Source organism: Chiloscyllium punctatum, chromosome 4, assembly GCF_047496795.1.
Source record: "Chiloscyllium punctatum isolate Juve2018m chromosome 4, sChiPun1.3, whole genome shotgun sequence".
In the NCBI taxonomy this organism is placed as follows: Eukaryota; Metazoa; Chordata; class Chondrichthyes; order Orectolobiformes; family Hemiscylliidae; genus Chiloscyllium; species Chiloscyllium punctatum.
The window spans coordinates 39,728,542-39,749,179 of record NC_092742.1 but is presented as its reverse complement, the minus strand read 5'-3'; the positions used below and the strand labels follow the sequence as shown (position 1 = coordinate 39,749,179).

The following is a 20,638-nucleotide window of genomic DNA, read 5'->3' as shown; positions in this document are numbered from 1 at the left end:
ATTTTGATTCAGACACCTCTCAACCTTCTTCTCTCCAACGAAAACAGCCTCAGTTCCCTCAGCCTTTCCTTGTAAGACCTTCCTTCCATACCAAGCAACATCCTCGTAAATATCCTCTAAACTCTTTCCAAAGCTTTCACATCCTTCTTGTAATGCAATGACTAGAAGTGCATACACTCCAGGAGTGGCAACTGGACACTGAGATCTCTCTGTTCATCTACACTGCCATGAAATTTACCATTAGCCCATTACTCTGCATTTCTGTTATTTCTTCCAATGTAAACTGCCTCACACTTTTCTGCATTAAACTTCATTTGCCACTTCTCAGTCCAGCTCTGCATCTTATCCATGTCCCTCTGTAACCCACAACATCCTTTGGCACTATCTACAACTCTGCCTTCCTTACTGTTATTTGCAAATTTACTAACCCATCCTTCTACATCCACATCCAGATCATTTATAAAAATGACAAACAGCAGTGGTCCCAAAGCAGATCCTTGCGGCACTCCACTGGTAACTGAGCTCCAGGATGAACATTTCCCATAAATCACCACCCTCTGTCTTTTTTCAGCTAAAACACCTTCAATCTGGAAACTCTGTATTTTGTGTAATAGCCTACTGTGTGGAACCTTATCACATGCCCTACTGAAGTCCAAATACACCACATCAACCACTTTACCTTTGTCACCTTCTCAAAGAATTCAATAAGTTTAGTGAGGCACGACCTCTCTTCACACTATCTCTAAGTATATTATTCCTTTCCAGATGATTATAAATCCTATCTCTTATAACCTTTAACAACACCTTACCCACAACTGAAGTAAGGCTCACTGGCCTATAATTACCAGGGACACCCCTTCTTAAACAAGGGAATAACATTTGCCATCTTCCAGTCTTCTGGCACTACTCCTGTTGACAATGGTAACATAAAGATTGAAGCCAAAAGCCCTACAGTTTCCTCCCTGGTTTCCCAGAGAATCCAAGGATAAATCCCATCCTGTCCAGGGGTCTTACCTATTTTCAGATCTTCCAAAATTTCTGAAAACTCCTCTTTGTCAACCTCAATCCCACCTAATCTCGTAGCCTGATTCTCCGTATTCTCACTAACATTGCCCTTTTCCAAAATGAATACTGATGAAAAGTATTCATTAAGCATTTCTCCTATATCCTCAGATTCTACACACAACTTTCCACCACTATCTTTGACTGGCCCTAATCTTACTCTAATCATTCTTTTATTCCTGATATACCTATAGAAGGCCTTAGGGTTTTCCTTGATCCTATCAGCCAACAACTTCTCATGTCCCCTCCTGGCTCTTCTTAGCCCTCTCTTTAGATCTTATCCAGCTAACTTATAATTCTCAAGCCCCCTTAATGAGCCTTCACGCCTCATCCTCACATAAGCCTTCTTCTTCCTCTTGACAAGAGCTTCAACTTCTTTAGTATACTATGGGTCCCTCTCTCGACAACTACCTCCCTGCCTGATAGATATATACTTGTTCCAGGGATGTAGAGGAAAGGATAGCAAAGATAGTTATCCCATAGTAGCTGTTCCTTGAATAAGCTCCACATTCAAGAGTATCCATCCCCTGCAGTTTCCTTCCCCATCCAATACATCCTCAATCTTGCCTAATCGCCCAATTATACCTATCCCTACCCACTGCTATTGTAAACATAACTGAATTGAGGTCACTGCCGCTAAAGTGCTCACCTACCTCCACATCTAACACCTGGCCGGACTACCAAATCTAATATGGCATCACCCCTTGCTGGCTGTCTACATACTGTGTCAGAGAACCCTCCTGCACACTTTGAACAAAAATGTATCCATCTAAAGAACTTAAACTATTGTATTCCCAACCAATGTTGGGGAAGTTAAAGACCTCCTTAACAACTACCCTGTCACTCTCGTTCCTATCAAGAATCATCTTTGCTATCCTTTCCTCTACACCCCTGGAGCAATTCGGAGGCCTAATGAAAACTCCCAGCAGGGTGATATCACCTTTCCTGTTTCTAAGCTCAGTCCAAACTACCTCAGTGGATGAGTCCTCAGCTGCTATCATACACCCTTGATTAACAGTGATTCCCCCCTTTTTACCATCCTCTCTGTTCTAACTGAAATACCTAAATCCCAGAATCTGCAACAACCATTCCTGTCCCTCCTCCAACCATGTCTCTGAAATGCCCACAACATCGTAATCCCAGGTACCAACCCATGCTGCAAGTTCAACCACCTTATCCCGAATGCTCCTGAAATTGAAGTACACACATTTCAAACAAACACCCTGATTGCCGGTGCCCTCTCACGACTTTGTAAATCTATCCCTGACCTCACTACCCTCAACCTCCTGTACACTGGAACTACAATTCAGGTTCCCATCCCCCTGCAGCATTAGAGAAGTCATGATTGTGTAATCACGGGCAGAGGAAGGATTATGTAAAGAAGTGTAATGTTATTCAGCAGAATATCGGTTAAAAGGCATGAACCTTGTTAATGTCCAAAGAGAGTTAGATACATTAGCACAAGGGAAGAAAAGGTTTAGCATGCAGGTATAGCAGGAAATTAGAAAAGCACATACCATGTTGGGCTTTGTTGCTGGACTTGGAGGACGAGAAGAAGCAAGCCTTGCTACAATGGCGTGGAGTTTTGGTGAACTTGCACCTTGAATGTGCGAGTTGTTTTGGACTCAATATTTACAAGATTTACTCACCTTGGAGACAGTACAGTGAATGTTAACTAGGTTGGTACCTGGGCTATGAGGATGGTCCTCCAATGAGAGAATGAGCAAATTTAGTTTATATTCCCTGGAATTTAGAAAAATGAGATGCGATCTGATTGAAATATTTAACCTTATGAAGATTATGGTACATACTGAGAAGTTGATTTCCCTGAATGGAGAAATTAGAACAAGAAGAGATATTTTCAGAATAAGGAACTGATTATTTAGGAATAAAATGAGGAGAATTTTCTTCACAAAATGAGTGTAAATCTTTGGAATTCATTGAATAAATGTAAAACTGTGACAGTCAGATTTTCAGTCTCTCAGGGAATTATGGGATACGGGTGAGGTGAACTTGAGGCAGAAGATTACCATAGAGTCAGTGTCATATAGCACAGAAGAGGCCCTCCAGCCTGTTGGGACTGCACCAATCTATCTACATTGATTCCATTTTCCAGTCATGGTTATGTTGAATGGCAGGATAGGTTCAATGCATTTAACGGCTTTTTCCTGCTCTTATGTTTTTCCTTCTGATATACTTACCAGAGCAGTTAATGTAATGTTCATATTGAATGACTGAACACATTACAATAAATGTAGAATAATCATCAGTCTTGGTGGGTAATCTTTGCAAGATTAATTTAACACTGAGTGAATTCTTGATGACATAAATGTGGAGGTTAGGTTTCCTTGTCTGATACTAGCCTGTTTCATGACTTGAGTTTTTGTTGTGCTAACAGCATTCCTAAGCAGGATGAACAGCATTTGCTAATTGCTTCAGAGATTGTGGTTCATTCACATATTGTGTATTTCACACAATTCTCACAGGAGTTCCGATTTGCAAGAATGCAGCAAACTGAACTTGTACTGCCTGTGACAACCATGCCATTAATTACAGGATAACAAAAATCCTGTCTTCCTCTTTCAAGGTCTCTCGAAAGACTATAAATATGTTCTTCTCAATGGCTATGTTCCAGAATTCTATTCAATTAATATGGCCAATCTGGCTCTCCCCAGTGACCACCATACTCTTGCTGTTTTGCTAATACCTGTCTGCTGATCTTGGGCCAGAAATTCTGATCTCTAAACTATTCTTAGAGGAGGGAAAAAGAAAGAGAATCAGGGATAGTGGCTTTTTTTTTTAACAAACAGAAATCATCAGGTTGCTACATTTGTAAAAGTGGCCACCAGACAATCAATACTCAGGATTATGGCTCTCGACCAACCAATTAACAGGACGGTAAGCTGTCATTTTTATTTCCACCAAAGATTGAGAGTGGAAACTCAGTTGCAGGACTTAGATCACCTTTGCTATGTTGACACTCAAGTGCAATACTGACAGAATACTGCACAGTCGAAGATGCTCTCTTTCATGAGGCAATAAACAAAAAGACTGTCTATCTGTTCAGGTTAGCACAATCAAAGAAATGGGGAGCTTTTCTTGAGAGAAAAATCATTGCCATAAAGCACATGAAATGGGGCATTCATTTCTTTGTCCTTTGTGAGTTTGACAGTGTGTGCAAACTGGCTGAAGTATTTTCTCAGAAAATGGCACTAATTCAAACTTAGCCTGTTCTCCCTGTGTCTGGGTGGGGTACTCTGATTTACTCCCGCAGTCACAATGATGTGCAAGTCAGGTAGATTAGCCATGCTAAATTACTCATGGTGTCCAGCGATGTGTAGTTTAGGAGGATTAGCTATGGAAAATGCAGGGCTATAGAATAGGGAGAGGGTGGGTTTAGTTGGGATACTCTTCAGAAAGTTGGTGTGGACTTGATGGGCCAAGTCGCCTATTTTCACAATGTCAGGATTCTATGACTCTACGTTCCTGACAAATGAGAGATTCGGATAGTCATAGAGATGTACAGCAGGGAAACAACCCGTCCATGCCAATCAGATATCTCAACCAAACCTAGTCCCACCTGCCAGCACCTGGCCCGTATCCCTCCAAACCCTCCAAACTATTCACATACCCATCCAAATGCCTCTTAAATGTTGCAATTGTATCAGCTTCCACCACTTCCTCTGGCAGCTCATTCCATACACGTACCACCCTCTGTGTGAAAACGTTGTCCCATAGGTCTCTTTTATATCTTTCCCCTCTCACCCTAAACCTATGCCCTCTAATTCTGGACTCCCCAACCCCAGGGAAAAGTCTTTGTCTATTTACCCTATCCATGCTCCTCATAATTTTGTAAACCTCGAGAAGGTCACTCTTCAGCCTCTGACGCTCCAGGGAAAACAGCCCTAGCCTGTTCAACCTCTCCCTATAGCTCCCTATAACCCTGGCAACATCCTTATAACTTTTTTCTGAACCCTTTCAAGTTTCACAACATCTTTCTGATGTGAAGGAAACCAGAATTGCATGTAATATTCCAACAATGGCCTAATCAATGTCTTGTACAGTATTAACATGACCTTCCAACTCCGGGCGGCACGGTGGCACAGTGGTTAGCACTGTTGCCTCACAGCGCCAGAGAGCCGGGTTCAATTCCTGCCTCAGGCGACTGACTGTGTGGAGTTTGCACGTTCTCCCCGTGTCTGCGTGGGTTTCCTCCGGGTGCTCCGGTTTCCTCCCACACTCCAAAGATGTGCAGGTCAGGTGAATTGGCCATGTTAAATTGCCCGTAGTGTTAGGGTGGGTTACGCTTTGGCGGGGCGGTGTGGACTTGTTGGGCTGAAGGGCCTGTTTCCACACTGTAAGTAATCTAATCTAATCCTGTACTCAATACTCTGACCAATAAAGGAGAGCATACCAACCGCCTTCTTCACTTTCCTATCTACCTGCGACTCCACTTTCAAGGAGCTATAAACCTGCACTCCAAGGTCTCTTTGTTCAGCAACACTCCCTAAGACCTTACCATTAAGTGTATAAGTCCTGCTAAGATTTGCTTTCCCAAAATGCAGCACCTCGCATTTATCCGAATTAAACTCCATCTGCCACTTCTCAGCCCATTGGCCCATCTGGTCAAGATCCCGTTGTAATCTGAGGTAACCTTCTTCACTGTCCACTACACCTCCAATTTTGGTGTCATCTGCAAACTTACTAACTGTATCTCTTATGCTCACATCTAAATCATCTATGTAAATGACACAAAGTAGTGGACCCAGCACCGATACTTGTGGCACTCCACTGGTCACAAGCCTCCAGTCTGAAAAACAACTCTCCACCACCACCCTCTGTCTTCTACCTTTGAGCCAGTTCTATATCCACATGGCTAGTTCTCCTTGTATTCCATGAGATCTAATCTAAACTTGCGAAGCAGTCTCCTATGGGGAACCTTGTCAAACACCTTACTGAAGGCGTTACTTCTTCCTCTTTGTTACTTCTTCAAATAATTCAATCATGTTTGTGAGACATGATATCCCATGCACAAAGCCATGTTGACTATCCCAAATCAGTCCTTGCCTTCCCAAATACATGTACATCCTGTTCCTTAGCTTTAAATTAAGGGGGGGTAGATATAGGACTGATGTTAGGGGTAGGTTCTTCACTCAGCGAGTTGTAAGTTCATGGAATGCCCTACCAGAAGCAGTGGTGGACTCTCCCTCTTTATGGGTATTTAAGCGGGCATTGGATAGGTATATGGAGGATAGTGGGTTAGTGTAGGTTAGGTGGGCTTTGATCGGCGCAACATCGAGGGCCGAAGGGCCTGTACTGCGCTGTATTCTTCTATGTTCTATGTTCTATGATTCCCTCCAACAACTTGCACACCACCGACGTGAGACTCACTGGTTTATAGTTCCCTGGCTTGTCCTTACCGCCCTTCTTAAACAGTGGCACCACGTTTGCCAACCTCCAGTCTTCCGGCACCTCACCTGTGACTATCGATGATACAAATATCTCAGCAAGAGGCCCAGCAATCATTTCTCTAACTTCCCACAGAATTCCAGGGTACACCTGATCAGGTCCTGGGGATTTATCCACCTTTACCCGTTTCAAGACATCCAGCACTTCCTCCTCTGTAATATGGATATTTTGCAAGATGTCACCATCTATTTCCCTACAGTCTATATCTTCCATATCCTTTTCTACAGTAAATGCAGATGCAAAATACTCATTTAGTATCTCCCCCATTTTCTGCTGCTCCACACAAAGGCCGCCTTGCTGATCTTTGAGGGACCCTATTCTCTCCCTAGTTACCCTTTTGTCCTTAATGTATTTGTAACAATTCTTTGGATTCTCCTTAATTCTATTTGCCAAAGCTATCTCATGTCCCCTTTTTGTCCTCCTGATTTCCCTCTTAAGTAAACGCCTACAGCCTTTATACTCTTCTCAGGATTCACTCGATCTATCTTGTCTATACCTGACATATGCTTCCTTCCTTTTCTTAACCAAACCCTCAATTTCTTTAGTCATCCAGCATTCCCTATACCTACCAGCCTTTCCTTTCACCCTGACAGGAATATACTTTCTCTGGATTCTCGTTATTCTAAAATACTTTGTGTAATTTAAATCTATCTAACTACAGGTAGGAGTCAGCTTCAATGTTCTGAAATTTGACAAGATTACAAGTCAATAAAAGAATCAATGTGGTTTACTTATGAGTGTTGTACAGAGGTGGACATTTTGGTATTCAGGTAAGGTAGAATGAACCATATATCAGAACAAGTACCCAGTTTGGAAAACTTTGGTGTTACCAGACTCTGGAAGGGATCATATACTGTTCCTTATTGCTATCATTCCTCACTTTAATGAAGACCTACATGATATGCATCAAGAGTCCTCAGCTCACAACAGAGAGCTGTGCTTACATCCCTGCATTTCAGTGAATTAGAGTATAAACTTTTATTACTATCTACAGAGAACGGCTCACCTAAAGGCAACTTCTCACTTGGTCATGATTACAAAATCATCCTTTACACCAAAAGCAGATCACACACAATGCCAGGAATTAGAAAGAAGAGGGCAGTGATTTCTGAAGATACTTTGAATTTTCAAAGAACCCTTGCACATTGAATGTGACATTGTTAATCTTTGCCATGAATGTTTGACAGTTTTCCTTACAACGTGTTCACCAGAGCATTCTATCATTTCATGTGTACCCATTGCAATACTAAACTTTCTGTTTGTTATTGTGCAGCTGATATTTGAAGGCATTCGGGGGCCCAGTATAGAAGGGGACATTGCAATCGATGATGTCACTGTAACAGAAGGTGAATGCAGGAAAGTTGACCAGCCTGTCAACAGTAAGTAAAAGAACTGGCTTCCGGCTCGTTTTCCTCTTCTTCAATTGTCTATATTTGATTCTTCTTTTTCTCAGGGTTCACCAAGTAACACACAGGGAATTGAATTCAATTTTAGAGGGGCATAATACTAGAGTTAGTCATTATTAAACCATTTACCACTCCCTCAATTTCTACTTCCTTTAAAGATACAAAATCAGATTAAACATAAACTGGTCCACACTGAAGGTAGGGCTGTTGAAGTGATGCACATGAGTGTCACACAATAGATTTGTAAGGTGGATTATAAGTCATGAAGCAAAAGGGACATTAGTGACATGGATACAAAATTAGTTGAGGGATAGGCAATATAGAGTAATGGTTGGTTTGTAGTTTTCTGGGCTTGAAGAAAGTTTGAGATGGAGTTTCCCAGAGGTCAAACAAATATAACTGATCTACAACTTAGTGTGAAGAAGTCAATTTCAAATTTTGCAGATGACACAAAACTGAGCAATTGTAAATTGTGAGGAGGACAGTGTTGAGCTTTCAAAAAGACTTTGATGCATTATAATAGTGTTGTCACTTTAACAGAGTTATTTTGCCTTTGGGTTTTTTTTAAGATAGGTTGGAATGGCAGAAGTGCTGAAATGTCTCAGAAAGAGCCTAGTTTAACAATAACAGGGAAATGGCCAGTTCTCCCAGTTCATTTTTTTTTTCCAGTTTGGTTCTGTTGCAGCGCAGAAGCTGCTGGTAGCAGGCACAAAAGCTGCAGCAGAGAAAATATTTCATGCTTCAGCAGATGATCCCTGGCTGACTTTTCTCTCTGAAAGCTTTCCTGCCTGTAAAAACCTGTGTTTGGATTTATGTTTTGCCAAGGGGTGTGTTTATGGGATGTTACAGGAATTGGAACAGCTCCTTAGTTATGTTGCAGTGTTGAGTCGGTTGAATTTTCAAGTAAAGTTATTCTAAATTCTGTTTTCTTTTGTTTGTGTTTCAACTGTAGTGTTTTAAAAATATTCTGTTTTGTTTAAGGCTGAGTTGTTTGACAAGCTGCATCACACCTGGAATATCCACTTCACACCTGTTTTTAAAATAAAAAAAAAGTTAGATCTAGGCTACCTCCTTGAAATATTTTGACGGGGTCTGGCCTGGTCCTTATTACATTGGTTGAGTGAGAAGGTAGATTGCAGATAGAAATTCAATGCAAAGAAATGTTGATATTTTTAATCAACCTGCTCAGGCATATTTTGACACAGTCCTGATGAAGGGCTTTTGCCTGAAATGTCGATTCCCCTGCTCCTCGGATGCTGCCTGACCTGCTATACTTTTCCAGCACCACACTCTCAACTCTAATCTGCAGCATTTGCAGCAGTCCTCACTTTTGCCTATATTTTGACACGTGTCTGGAGTGGGTGAGACTCAAACCCGGGCTTTCTGAACCAGAAGAAGGGACCATTGTACCACAAGAGCCATTGCAAGGAGGTGTAAGATGATACACTTTGATACAAAGAACATTGAGAGACAATATGAAGGTCTATACTACAGGGTGTACAGGAGCAGAGAGACTTGGGTGTACATGCATGTAAATCATTAATAATGATGGGCAGGAAAAGAGAGCTTTTAATAAAGCATACAAAATTCTAGGCATCATAAAGAAGGGATGTAGAATACAAGAGCAGGGAAGTTATGATGAAGATACGTAAGACACTGGTTAGACCTCAGCTGGAATATTGTGTACATTTCTGGATGACACACTATAGAAAGGACGTGAATCCATTGGAAAGACTGCAGAAGAGAATGATTCCTTGAGGGAGGAATGAATACGCTGGGACAGTTTTACTCAGAGAGGAGAATGCTAACAGGAGATTTGATAGAAGTTTTCAAAATTTTAAGAAAACTCATAAACCATATCAAGTACAGTCTTAAAATGTTTCACCAAAGAAGCAGATGGGATCTGAGAAAAATCATTTCACATGGTGAGAAATGTGCATCTGGAATGCACATCACGTAGGTGTGCTGAAGTTAGGACGAATGAAGGCATTCAAGAGGCGATTAAATGATGGTTCAAATTGAAACAAAGGATAAAGCAAGGGAAAAAGGAGGAGAGTGGCACAGAGTTAAAATGCTCAGACAGCCAGAGTAAATCCATCAGGCTAAATGGCCTTCTGATACACTATAACATTTCTGTGATTCTGTAGTCTCAGTGATTCATATGCTCTCAGTCTCATGCAATGTCATAATGTACTGCAAAGTAAGAATACAACTGAGAAACAGTTTTCTTCTGAGATTTAACTGTATAATCTTGTATGGAAATTAATTCCCTTTCTTTTCTGAGAATTGGTAATAATTTAACCCCGAGAAGAAAGTGAGGTCTACAGATGCTGGAGATCAGAGTCGAAAAGTGTGGCCTTGGAAAAGCACAGCCAGTCAGGCAGCATTGGAGGAGCAGGAGAATCGATGTTTCGAGCAAGAGCCCTTCATCAGAAATGAGGGGAGAGGAGGGGGCTGAGAGATAAATAGGAGAATGGGGGTGGGGGTGGGGCTGGGGCTGGGGCTGGGCTTGGGGGGAGAGGTGGCCAGGAAGGCAATAAGTGGATGCAGATGGGGGAGTGATTGTGATAGATCGGAGCAGAGGGTCGAGTGAATAAGTGGGAAGGGAGATGGACAGGTGGAACAGTTCAAGAGGGTGGTGTCAAGTTGGAGGGTAGGATCTGGGATAAGGTCTGGGGGAAGGGGAGATGAGGAAACTGGTGAAATTGATATTGATGTCATGTGGTTGGAAGGTCCCAAGGCAGAAGCCCTTGGTGGAGTGGGATGGGGGTGGTGTGTTTGTGTGTGTGTGTGTGTGTGTGTGTGTGTGTGTGTGTGTGTGTGTGTGTGTGTGGAAGTTGAAGTGATTGGCCACAGGGCGATGGGGTTGTTTGGTGTGTGTGTCCCAAAGATGTTCCCTGAAACATTCTGCAACTTGGTGTCCTATCTCCCCAATGTAGAGGAGACCACATTGAGAGCAACAGACACAGTAGTTGAGGTGTTTGGATGTGCAGGAAAATCTCTGCTGGATATGGAAGGATCATTTGGGGCCTTGGACAGAGGGGAGGTGTGGGTGCAGGTTTTATACCTCTTGCGGTGGCAAGGAAAGGGGCTGGGAGCGGAGGGTGTGGACCTAACGAGGGAGGGAGTTGAGGAGGGAATGGTCTCTGTGGAAGGCTGGTAAGGGTGGTGAGGGAAATATATCTGTCCTGATGGGGTCTGACTGTAAGTGGTGGAAATGGCAGAGGCTCTCATTTAATTGGGGTAAATAGGGAGTGTTTCGGGCTCCCTCAACCAACTTTGGGGTGAGAAGAGTTGAGGACAGCTTTCCCACTCAGAAGCTGAAGTTCTTCAAAGTTTCTTTGCCAGCTTCGTTGGTACATAATGTGTGGTAAGTGAGGGCTACACCATGTGCACAAGCCGGCTGGCTTTGCCCATGGTCTCATGAGGGGCATCCCTTCTCCTTGGTGCAGCTTGTGCCCAACAGTAGGATTCGTCAGGGGCTTGTAAAGAAGGCCGAGGGCTGCCAGTACAATGGGGTTAAAAGCAAATTACTGCGGATGCTGGAATCTGAAACCAAGAGAGAAAATGCTGGAAAATCTCAGCAAGTCTGACAGCATCTGTAAGGAGAGAAAAGAGTTGACGTTTCGAGTCAACTGACCCTTTGTCAAAGCTCAGTGAAGTTGATGGTCGCTGAGCAGCTTCCCTCTCATGGAGGCAGGATATCGCCCTGACCATAATAAGGAGCCCTACACTGCTCAATAAAATTGCCTGATTGTCAATCAATTGCAAATTGGATATGCAGAATTTTTGAGCGGGTTTGCCTAGTCTCACCAACTGGTGAATGGAGCCCATACATTTCTAAGTCTGGTCCCTTGACTTTGTTACAGTGCAGATTAGAGTGGTGCTGGAAAAGCACAGCAAGTCAGGCAGCATCCGAGGAGCAGGAAAATCGACGTTTCGGGCAAAAACCCTTCCTCAGGAATGACGCAGGAAGCCTCTGGGGTGAAGAGATAAATGGGAAGGGGTGGGGCTGGGGAGAAGGTAGCCAAGAGTACAATATGGATGGAGGTGGGGATGAAGGTGATAGATCAGTGAGGAGGATGGAGTGGATAGGTAGTACTCCCTCTTTGTTACAGTGCAGTCTCCTCTAACCAAAGTCCTGCAGTGTCATGGTGCTGTATTTCAGATGAAATACTGAACTGACAGCAGCTTATTTGTTCATTTTGAAGTTAAAAACATTTTATTGTGATCTCTAAAAAAGAACAAAGATGTTTGTGTTCTGGTTAGCATTCATTCCCCAACCACATTTTTTCCTAATTTTCTATCTGTGGGACTTTACATAAACTGATTTCAACACTTCGTTACAAGACAAAGGCAATCTATACTTCAAAAGTCATAAATTGATCAGAAGTGCTTGAGACATTCCATAATCATGCACGTTCTTAGATTAGATTCCCTACAGTTGTGGAAACAGGCCCATCGGCCCAGCAAGTGCACACTGAACCTCCAAAGAATAACCCACCCAGACCCATTTCCCTCTGACTAATGCACCTAACACTAGGGGCAATTTAGCATGGCCAATCCACCTGACCTGTACATCCTTTGGATTGTGGGAGGAAACCAGAGCACCCAGAGGAAGCCCATGCAGACACAGGGAGAATAGTGCAGACTCCACACAGACAGTTGCTTGAGGCTGGAATCAAACCCAGGTCCTTGGCACTGTGAGGCTGCAGTGCTAATCACTGAGCCACCATGCCACCCTATTGTTTCCCAATAAAATAAGCCCCCTATGGGTATTGGAGACAAGTAACCCTGCTACACTGATTCCAGGGAGCTATCACTGTTTTAAAGCACATATTAATGTTTTCATTGCACTGACCATGTTATGTTTAACTCTGGTCTCAGTATACTTAGGAAAAAAAAAATTAAAAATCAAAAAGTTCATGGATTGCAGCCTAGTTAAAATTAATTACATCCATCTCCCAATAATTGACATAATTGCCACTGTTAATTTAGCAATGTTAAAATTTTATTGCCTTGTTAAATTAAAGTATAACGTCTGACTGCCATCATTATTGAATGCCAACACTTCATAGCCAGCTGGTCATTAGCTGCGAGGCATTCAGTGAACTCTGTACCAGGCTGACTTTGATGCCAGCATTTCCTTTGTGAGCTATATATTTTTAGAAGTCTACAAAAGGAAAACAACAAACAACATGGACCTGTGGTGTCACTTTGGATTATGAGCTAGAGTGGTCTGGGTAAAGAGGAAAGATGCTGTGCTTTGTTCCACATCCTCTCTCCCAGTCAGACGCTGGGATTTATTTTTCAGCATAGCTGCCAATATGTAACATCAAATACTTGATGGAGATTGTGGAGAATATTCATGTGGTGTATTAAAAATGAATTCTCCTTCAAGGATTTATTAATTTTATAGAGGAATTAATGCTTTTAATTAACCTGGTTCTTCTATTCAGATACAAGTGCCTTTATTATTTTGAGTACTTCACGGATCTGAAATTAATGGAATGGCATTGACGACAGTTCTAGTCAAATGTTAGATGTGAAAGTTTACAGACTGCCATTGAGATGTTTGGTGGATAATTCTGTTATCCAAGTTCTATGTACTGATCACATTATAGCACATGACTGGCTGAATATCCTCCTATCATGGTCTAACCACTTAAGTTTTAGGAAAAGGGTAAATAAAAGTAAAAATCTGCTGTGGGAGCAGTAGGTTCCAGTGTGTGGGGCACTGGTATCTGCTTTGGGGAAAGTCAGTGCTCTACTATTGGGATGGATTCACCTGAATAGCAATAACGGTAGTGATAATCAAAGTATGAGATGAAAGGACAAGGGACAGCGATGACACATTTAAGAGTGTTCCAGCAACTCTGGCCAAAGTTTGCAAACACATTAAAAATGTTGAATTAAAGGCTCTGTATCAGAATGCCTTCAGCATTCACAATAGAACAGATGAATTGTTAGCACAAATAGAAATATATATGTTTGATTCAAAAGCCATTACAAAGATGTGGTAATAAGTAAACCAAAGCCAGGACATGAATTCACAGAGTATCACATTCATGAACCATAGAAAGGAGAGAAAAGGTGGTGGTGTGGCTCTGTCAATTAAAGCTGGCATTGATACTGTTGAGCAATACTTAGTTTCAAAGTTCAAGATATCATAGCAAGAACGAGCAAAGAACACAAAACTTTGGTGTGAAGTACCAAATATCAGTGACAATGTAAATCATGGTATAAATCAATAAATAAGTGTTTACAAGAAGGGTAGTAGAGTAATCATTGGAGATTTCAATCTACATATAGGCTGGGTAGTCCTAATTAATACTAATGTTGAGTAAGATGATTTCTTGGAAAGTTTGCGAGGTGGTGTTCCCAAACAGTACATTGAGGAACCAATGAGGGAGCAGATTTCTAAAATCCAGGAATGTGCGATGAACATGGACTAGTTAGTAGTCTTGTTTCGAGAAGTGTTACCACAATATGATAGAATTTTACAATAAGTTTGAAAGTGATGTAGTTGAAGTAGTCGAAATAGGGGATTAAATCTAAACCAAAGAAACTATGAAATAATCAGAACACTTTAGCTCCGATGGATTGAGAAATAAAGTTAAAAGATGTGGTAGAAAGGCAATAGATACAGTCATAGAATCATCAAGGTGTACAGTACAAAAAACAGACCCTTCAGTCCAACTCATCCATGCCAACCAGATATCCGATATAAATCTAATATCGTTTGTCAGCATTTGGCTCATATCCCTCAAAACCCTTCCTATTCATACAGTCATCCAGATGTTTGGCACGGATGAGTTGGACTGAAGGATCAGAGGATATGGTGGAGGCTGGTACAATTGCAACATTTAAGAGGCATTTGGATGGGTATATGAATAGGAAGGGTTTGGAGGGATATGGACCGGGTGCTGGCAGGTGGGACTAGATTGAGTTGGGATATCTGGTCAGCATGGACAGGTTGGACCGAAGGGTCTGTTTCCATACTGTACATCTCTATGACTCTAAGACTATAAATGTCATAATTGTACCAGCCTCCACCACTTCCTTTGGCAGCTCATTCCATACAAAAACACACAATCCTATTCCTCTATAAATCCTTAATTCCTCTATAAAATTAATAAATTCTTGAAAGAGAATTTTTGTGTAGAAAAGGTTTCCTTTCTATCTCTTTTATATCTTTCCCCTATTACGTTAAACCTATGCCCTCTAGTTTTGGACTCCCCTACCTCAGGAAAAGTACCTTGTCCATTTACTCTATCCACACCCAAATGATTTTATAAAAGTCTGTAGGATCACCCATTAGCCTCCGACATGCTAGGGAAAACAGCCTCAGCCTATTCAGCCTCTCACCATCGCTGAAACCCTCCAATCTCGGCAACATCCTTGTGAATCTTTTCTGAACCCTTTCAAGTTTCACAACATCCTTCCTATTGGAGGGAGACCAGGAATTGCATGCAATATTCCAACAGTGGCCTAACCAATGTCCTGTACAGCCACAACATTACCTCCCAACTCGTATACTCAATACTCTGACCAATAAAGGAAAGCATACCAAACACCTCCTTCACTATCTTATCTACCTGCAAGTCCACTTTCAAGGAACTATGAACCTGCACTCCAAGGTCTCTTTGTTCAGCAACAGTCCCAATGACCTTACCAAGAATTGTATAAGTCCTGCCCTGATTTACTTTTCCAAAATGCAGCACTTCACATTTATCTAAATTAAACTCTATCTTGCCACTCCTCAGCCCATTGGCCCATCTGATCAAGATCCCATTGTACTCTCAGGTAAACGTCTTTGCTGTCCATAACGTCTCCAATTTTAGTGTCACCTGCAAACTTACTAACCATACCTCCTGTGTTCACATCCAAATCATTTATATAAATGACAAAAACCAGTGGACCCAGCATTGATTCTTGCAGCACACTGCTGGTCACAGGCTTCAAGTGACAAACAAAATATGTTCGTTTATGCTCAAATTAGCTGCAAAGGAAGTGTTCTAACTATGGCAAAGGAAATCAAGGATTTTATTAGATCAAAGGAAGAGATCTATAAAGCTGTGAAGAAAATGGTAAATGTGAGGATTGGGAGCATTTTAGAATTCTTTAAGTAAGGGTCGAGGACATGATAAAGAGAAAAACAATGTAAGAATAAACTAACGAGAAACATAAAAGTAGGCAACAAAGGTTTCCATTGATATGTAAGAAGGAAAGGATCAATGAAAACAAATTTGGTCCGTTACAAGCGGAGTCAGAAGAAGTTGTAATGGAGAGTAAGAATATGGCAAAGCAGCTAAACAAATATTTTATTTGTATTCAAGAGGGAATACGACAAACTTCCCAGAATAAATGGGGAAACTAGGGAATTCTGGAAATGAGGAACAGTAAGATATTAATATTCATGAAAAAGTAGAACTAAAGAAGTGAACTGGATTCAAAGTAAGTCAATCCCCTGGAACAGATGATTCATATCCCAGAACATTGAAAAAGGTGACTATTGAAATAATAGAAGCATTGGTGGTTATCTTTCAAAATACTACAGATTCTGGAATGGTCCTTGCATGAAGCTGGCAAATGTAACCACACCATTTAGATTAGATTACCTACAGTGTGGAAACAGGCCCTTCGGCCCAACAAGTCCACACCGACCCTCCGAAGAGCAATCCACCCAGACCCATTCCCCTATATTTACCCCTGGCTAATCCACCTAATACTCTGGACAATTTAGCATGGACAGTTCACCTAACCTGCACCTGTGGGAGGAAACCGGAGCACCCAGAGGAAACCCACGCAGAAACAGGGAGAATGTGCAAACTCCATACAGACAGTTGCCCGAGGTGGGAATCGAGCCCAGGTCTCTGGCACTGTGAGGTAGCAGTGCTAACCACTGAGCAACGTGCTGCCAAGAAGAGAGAAAAATGGGTGACTATAGGTCTGTTAGCCTAATATTAGTTGTAGGGAAAATGCTGAAATCTATTACTAAAGGACATGACAACAGGAACTGGGCAGAGTCAACATGGATCTGATTACATATCTATCAGAATAGACAAGGGGTTATTGTTGAATGTGGTATGTTTAAATTTTCAGAAAGCTTTTGATGAGGTCCCATACAAGGTGTTAGTAAACAAAATTAGTGCTCAAAGAACTGGGAGAATATACTATCGTGGATTGAGAACCAGTTAACAGACACAGAGAGTAGAAGTAAATGGGTCATTTTCAGGTTGGCAGGCTGCTACTATTGGGAAACCACAAGGGTTAGTGATTGGTCCACAGTTGTTCACATATCAATGAGCTAGATATGAGGATTAAATGCAATATTTTCAAGTTTGTAGATGACCACTAAACTGGGTGGGAGTGGGAGTTGTGAGGAGGATGTGACGACATTTAAAGGACATCTGGAGAGACTAAATGAGTAAGCATAAATTTGGCAGATGGAATACGTTATGGAGAAATGTGAAGTTATGCACATTGGAAAACAGAAATGCAGATTATTGCTTGAATGGTGAAAGGTTGGCAAGTATTGCACTTCAAAGAGACTTTCTGTATTTGTGAATGAGTCACTGAAACTGAACCTGGTAGTTACAGCAAGCATTTAAGAAGACAAATGGTATGTCAGCCTTTATTATAAAGCGGATTCAAATATAATAGTAAAGGTGATTTACTGCAATTATATGGAACTTTGGTGAAATTGCACCTGGAGTATAGTAGTTTTTAATCCTATTACCAAAGGAAAGAGATGCTTGCCGTAAAGGAAGTGCAATCAACGTCCACTTGCTAATTCCTGGGATGGAAGGATTATCCTATGGGGAAGGTTTAACTACAATCAGTTCTGCTATAGTGTGTGTTTCTTCATCGCAAATTGCTTTAATGCAATTGAAGAATTTATACCATTATTTGTAGAACCCGACCTTTCCTTACGTGTATTGGCTATAATGCAATTCCAGTCTTGTTAGTTTAAATGTCACTGCCATTGTGTGATTTTCTTATAAAACGAGATTGCACAAGAATGGAACTATTGCATTATACAGGTACACAATCCTTTATCTGAAACGCTCGGGACCAATTGGTTTTTGGAATTCGGAATCTTACGAATTTTGGAATAAGTGACTGTTTGACAGTGAAATTTTTAAAAATCTTACTGGACATCAAACTCACTGAGTACTATGGGCCCTGAGACAGAATTGAGGCCTGCCAGTGCTGGGCCACACCCACCCATGTCACATTTGAATGACATGCATTGAGTGGGTGTGGAGTTGGTTGAACTGCTTAGACGCCAAGCCACCTTGTTAATGAGAAAAATACTTCACAAAGACACCTTCGGATTTCTGAGCCTTTCGGATTTGGGGATTTCGGATAAAGGGTTGTCTACCTGTATCAGAAACGACTGTAGACTAGACCTAGAAGAATGAAAAATGATCTCATTCAAACATCCAAAATTCTTACAGGAATTAACAGGATTAATTTATGAAAGATGTTTCCCCTGGCTGGCATGCCTAGAACAAGTGTAAATCATTTAGAAATAGAAAGAGGAGACTTTTTTTTACTAAGTGTTTTTTTACTAACAGTCCCAGATGACTGTGGAAGCTCAGTCATTGTGTATGTTCAAGACTGATATCGATAAATTCCCACATATTAAAGACACCAAGGGATATGAGGATAGTGTGGGCATAGGGTACTAAGGTAGAAGATGAGCCATGATCTCCTTGAATGGTGGAGCAGGCTCCTTTTTTTTATGTTCTTATGTTCTTCTATGTTTCTATGATTACTGGAGTGAGCCAAATTCTTTTAAGGAATATGTCAGACTTGATAATGACATTTCAACAATATTCCTTCCACATAGAGGAACTAGTGAGTGATAAGATGTTGCAGGCCAGCCACACAACTGAGGGCATCAGAAACTAAACTGAGAACCGAGTTCATGTTTGTTCAGTGATTTAAAGCTTGAGAGAGAAGAGTATATTGCTAGGATTTGTGTTTCTGTAACCTGAGCAATTAATTTTTTTTCTGATGTTGCTGACTATGTTTGCTTCATAGCTTATGTTTGCCTAATTTTCTGCTTCATAAGTTTTCCAAAGGTTATATTCAAGAAACATGCCTCCTGACAAAGAAACAAATTGAGAAAGCTAGCTTTATACAAGGAGCATAACAAAAGAGTTGAACATTTTGCAGAATATTTCTTGTTTCATTCACAATAGTTTTGTCACCATGTGAGAATTGCCCATTTCTAAGAATAAGAACCATTTTGGTCAGCCTCCTGGGGACAAACGTTCAATTATCGAAATTCACAGAACAGAGGCAACACTGCTGTGTCATGCTCAAAGGCCTGTTTTCAAGCCTTTCACGTGACTTAACCACTCCATAATGAAACATAGACTTAAGAAAATGGAAATTGGCCCTTAATTTTAATTGCATTTTTCCTCATAGTTCACTCAAAGTATCTGAGGGGTAGACCAAAATTCAAAACTTTTTCTCACTACAGACATTACCAGAACCTTGAGGGAACAGATTGAAAGATAGTCTAATTCAATTTCTTTTACAGGGATTGCAACTGTCTCTGTAATAGTTTCATCTCATGAAAAGTCAATTTTCCATCTTCATGTATGAGCTAATCGTGTAGAAGAAATCTGAAAATACGGTCTTTTGATTTCTTAATGTTTGCGAGGCCTTCTTGTGCAAGGATGGGCTACTGTGTTTCCTAAAGCATAACTGTGAAAAGTAAAAGCTGCTTTGGCAACTCCTGAATGCAAGAATTATGCATGCATATTCCTTTTTCTATTGTTCTTCCTTACCTTCTTCCTTCTCTTATTCTTTCATTCATTCCTTCCTTTTTTTGCTTCTTTCAACTTTCTTTTTTCTTTCTCTGCTTCATTCCTCCCGAGCCCTGTACTAACTTCTTTTTCCCATTATAAGATCTTGAGCAGATTGGATGTGGTATATAGCCAGAGGATGTACCCTCTTGTGGAAGAGACTAGAACTAGAGGAATTGAGTAATAAGGTTTCCTTTTTAAGGTACAGGAGGAGAATAGTTTTCTCTAGCAAAGGGTCATTACTATAATTAATTGTATTTCACAGAAGGTAGTTAAGGTGATATCTTTATCTAATTTGGCCTTGAATGAATTTAGATTTTTGATAGACAAGAAATTTGAGCATTATGGGTTTCTAGCAAGAAAGTGAAGTGAAGACCACACCAGGTTGGTAGGTTGGAAAGTGAGGACCAGAGAGGTTCTGTCCTAGTAACAGTTGGAGGGGTGGGGTTTGAGGTTGGAGGTGTTTTGCCTAGACCACACCAGGTCAACCATAATCATATTGAGTGGTGCAGCAGGTTCAAAGGATCAAATGGTCTTCACTTCCTACCCCCAACTTCCCAGTTTCCCTCCTTCCTTTCTTCTCTTCTCTCTAGAAAGAATAGATGTTACCTTTGTAAGTCTGGATGATTAATAGCAAAGAAAAGAAATCACTGATAAAATAATCATGATTGGTCCCAGTTGCAATTTTTTTTTCCCTTTTTATAATCAGCAAAGGCCAACCGATAGTGAGACAAAATGAAGTAAAATTTTGTTTTTGCAACACAAAAACAAATAGCTACAGGGTAGCAGCAAAACTGGAGAGCTGTGTTATTGGATCATGATTCCTCTCAGACAAGTAACCTCCAGCCAGATAGTCCTCTCTAACCAAAAGGGCAA

At 41.1% G+C, this 20,638-nt stretch overlaps 1 protein-coding gene across 3 annotated transcripts in view; it reads left to right on the top strand.

Moving 5' to 3' along the window:
- Nucleotides 1-20,638, top strand: part of mdga2a (MAM domain containing glycosylphosphatidylinositol anchor 2a) — a 908,723-nt gene that overhangs the window by 885,288 nt on the left and 2,797 nt on the right. For all 3 annotated transcript variants that reach the window (XM_072568467.1, XM_072568466.1, XM_072568464.1), the window contains one exon: nt 7,805-7,910. In XM_072568467.1, coding sequence (XP_072424568.1) covers nt 7,805-7,910 — 106 coding nt within the window. The remainder of the gene's footprint in view (nt 1-7,804; nt 7,911-20,638) is intronic.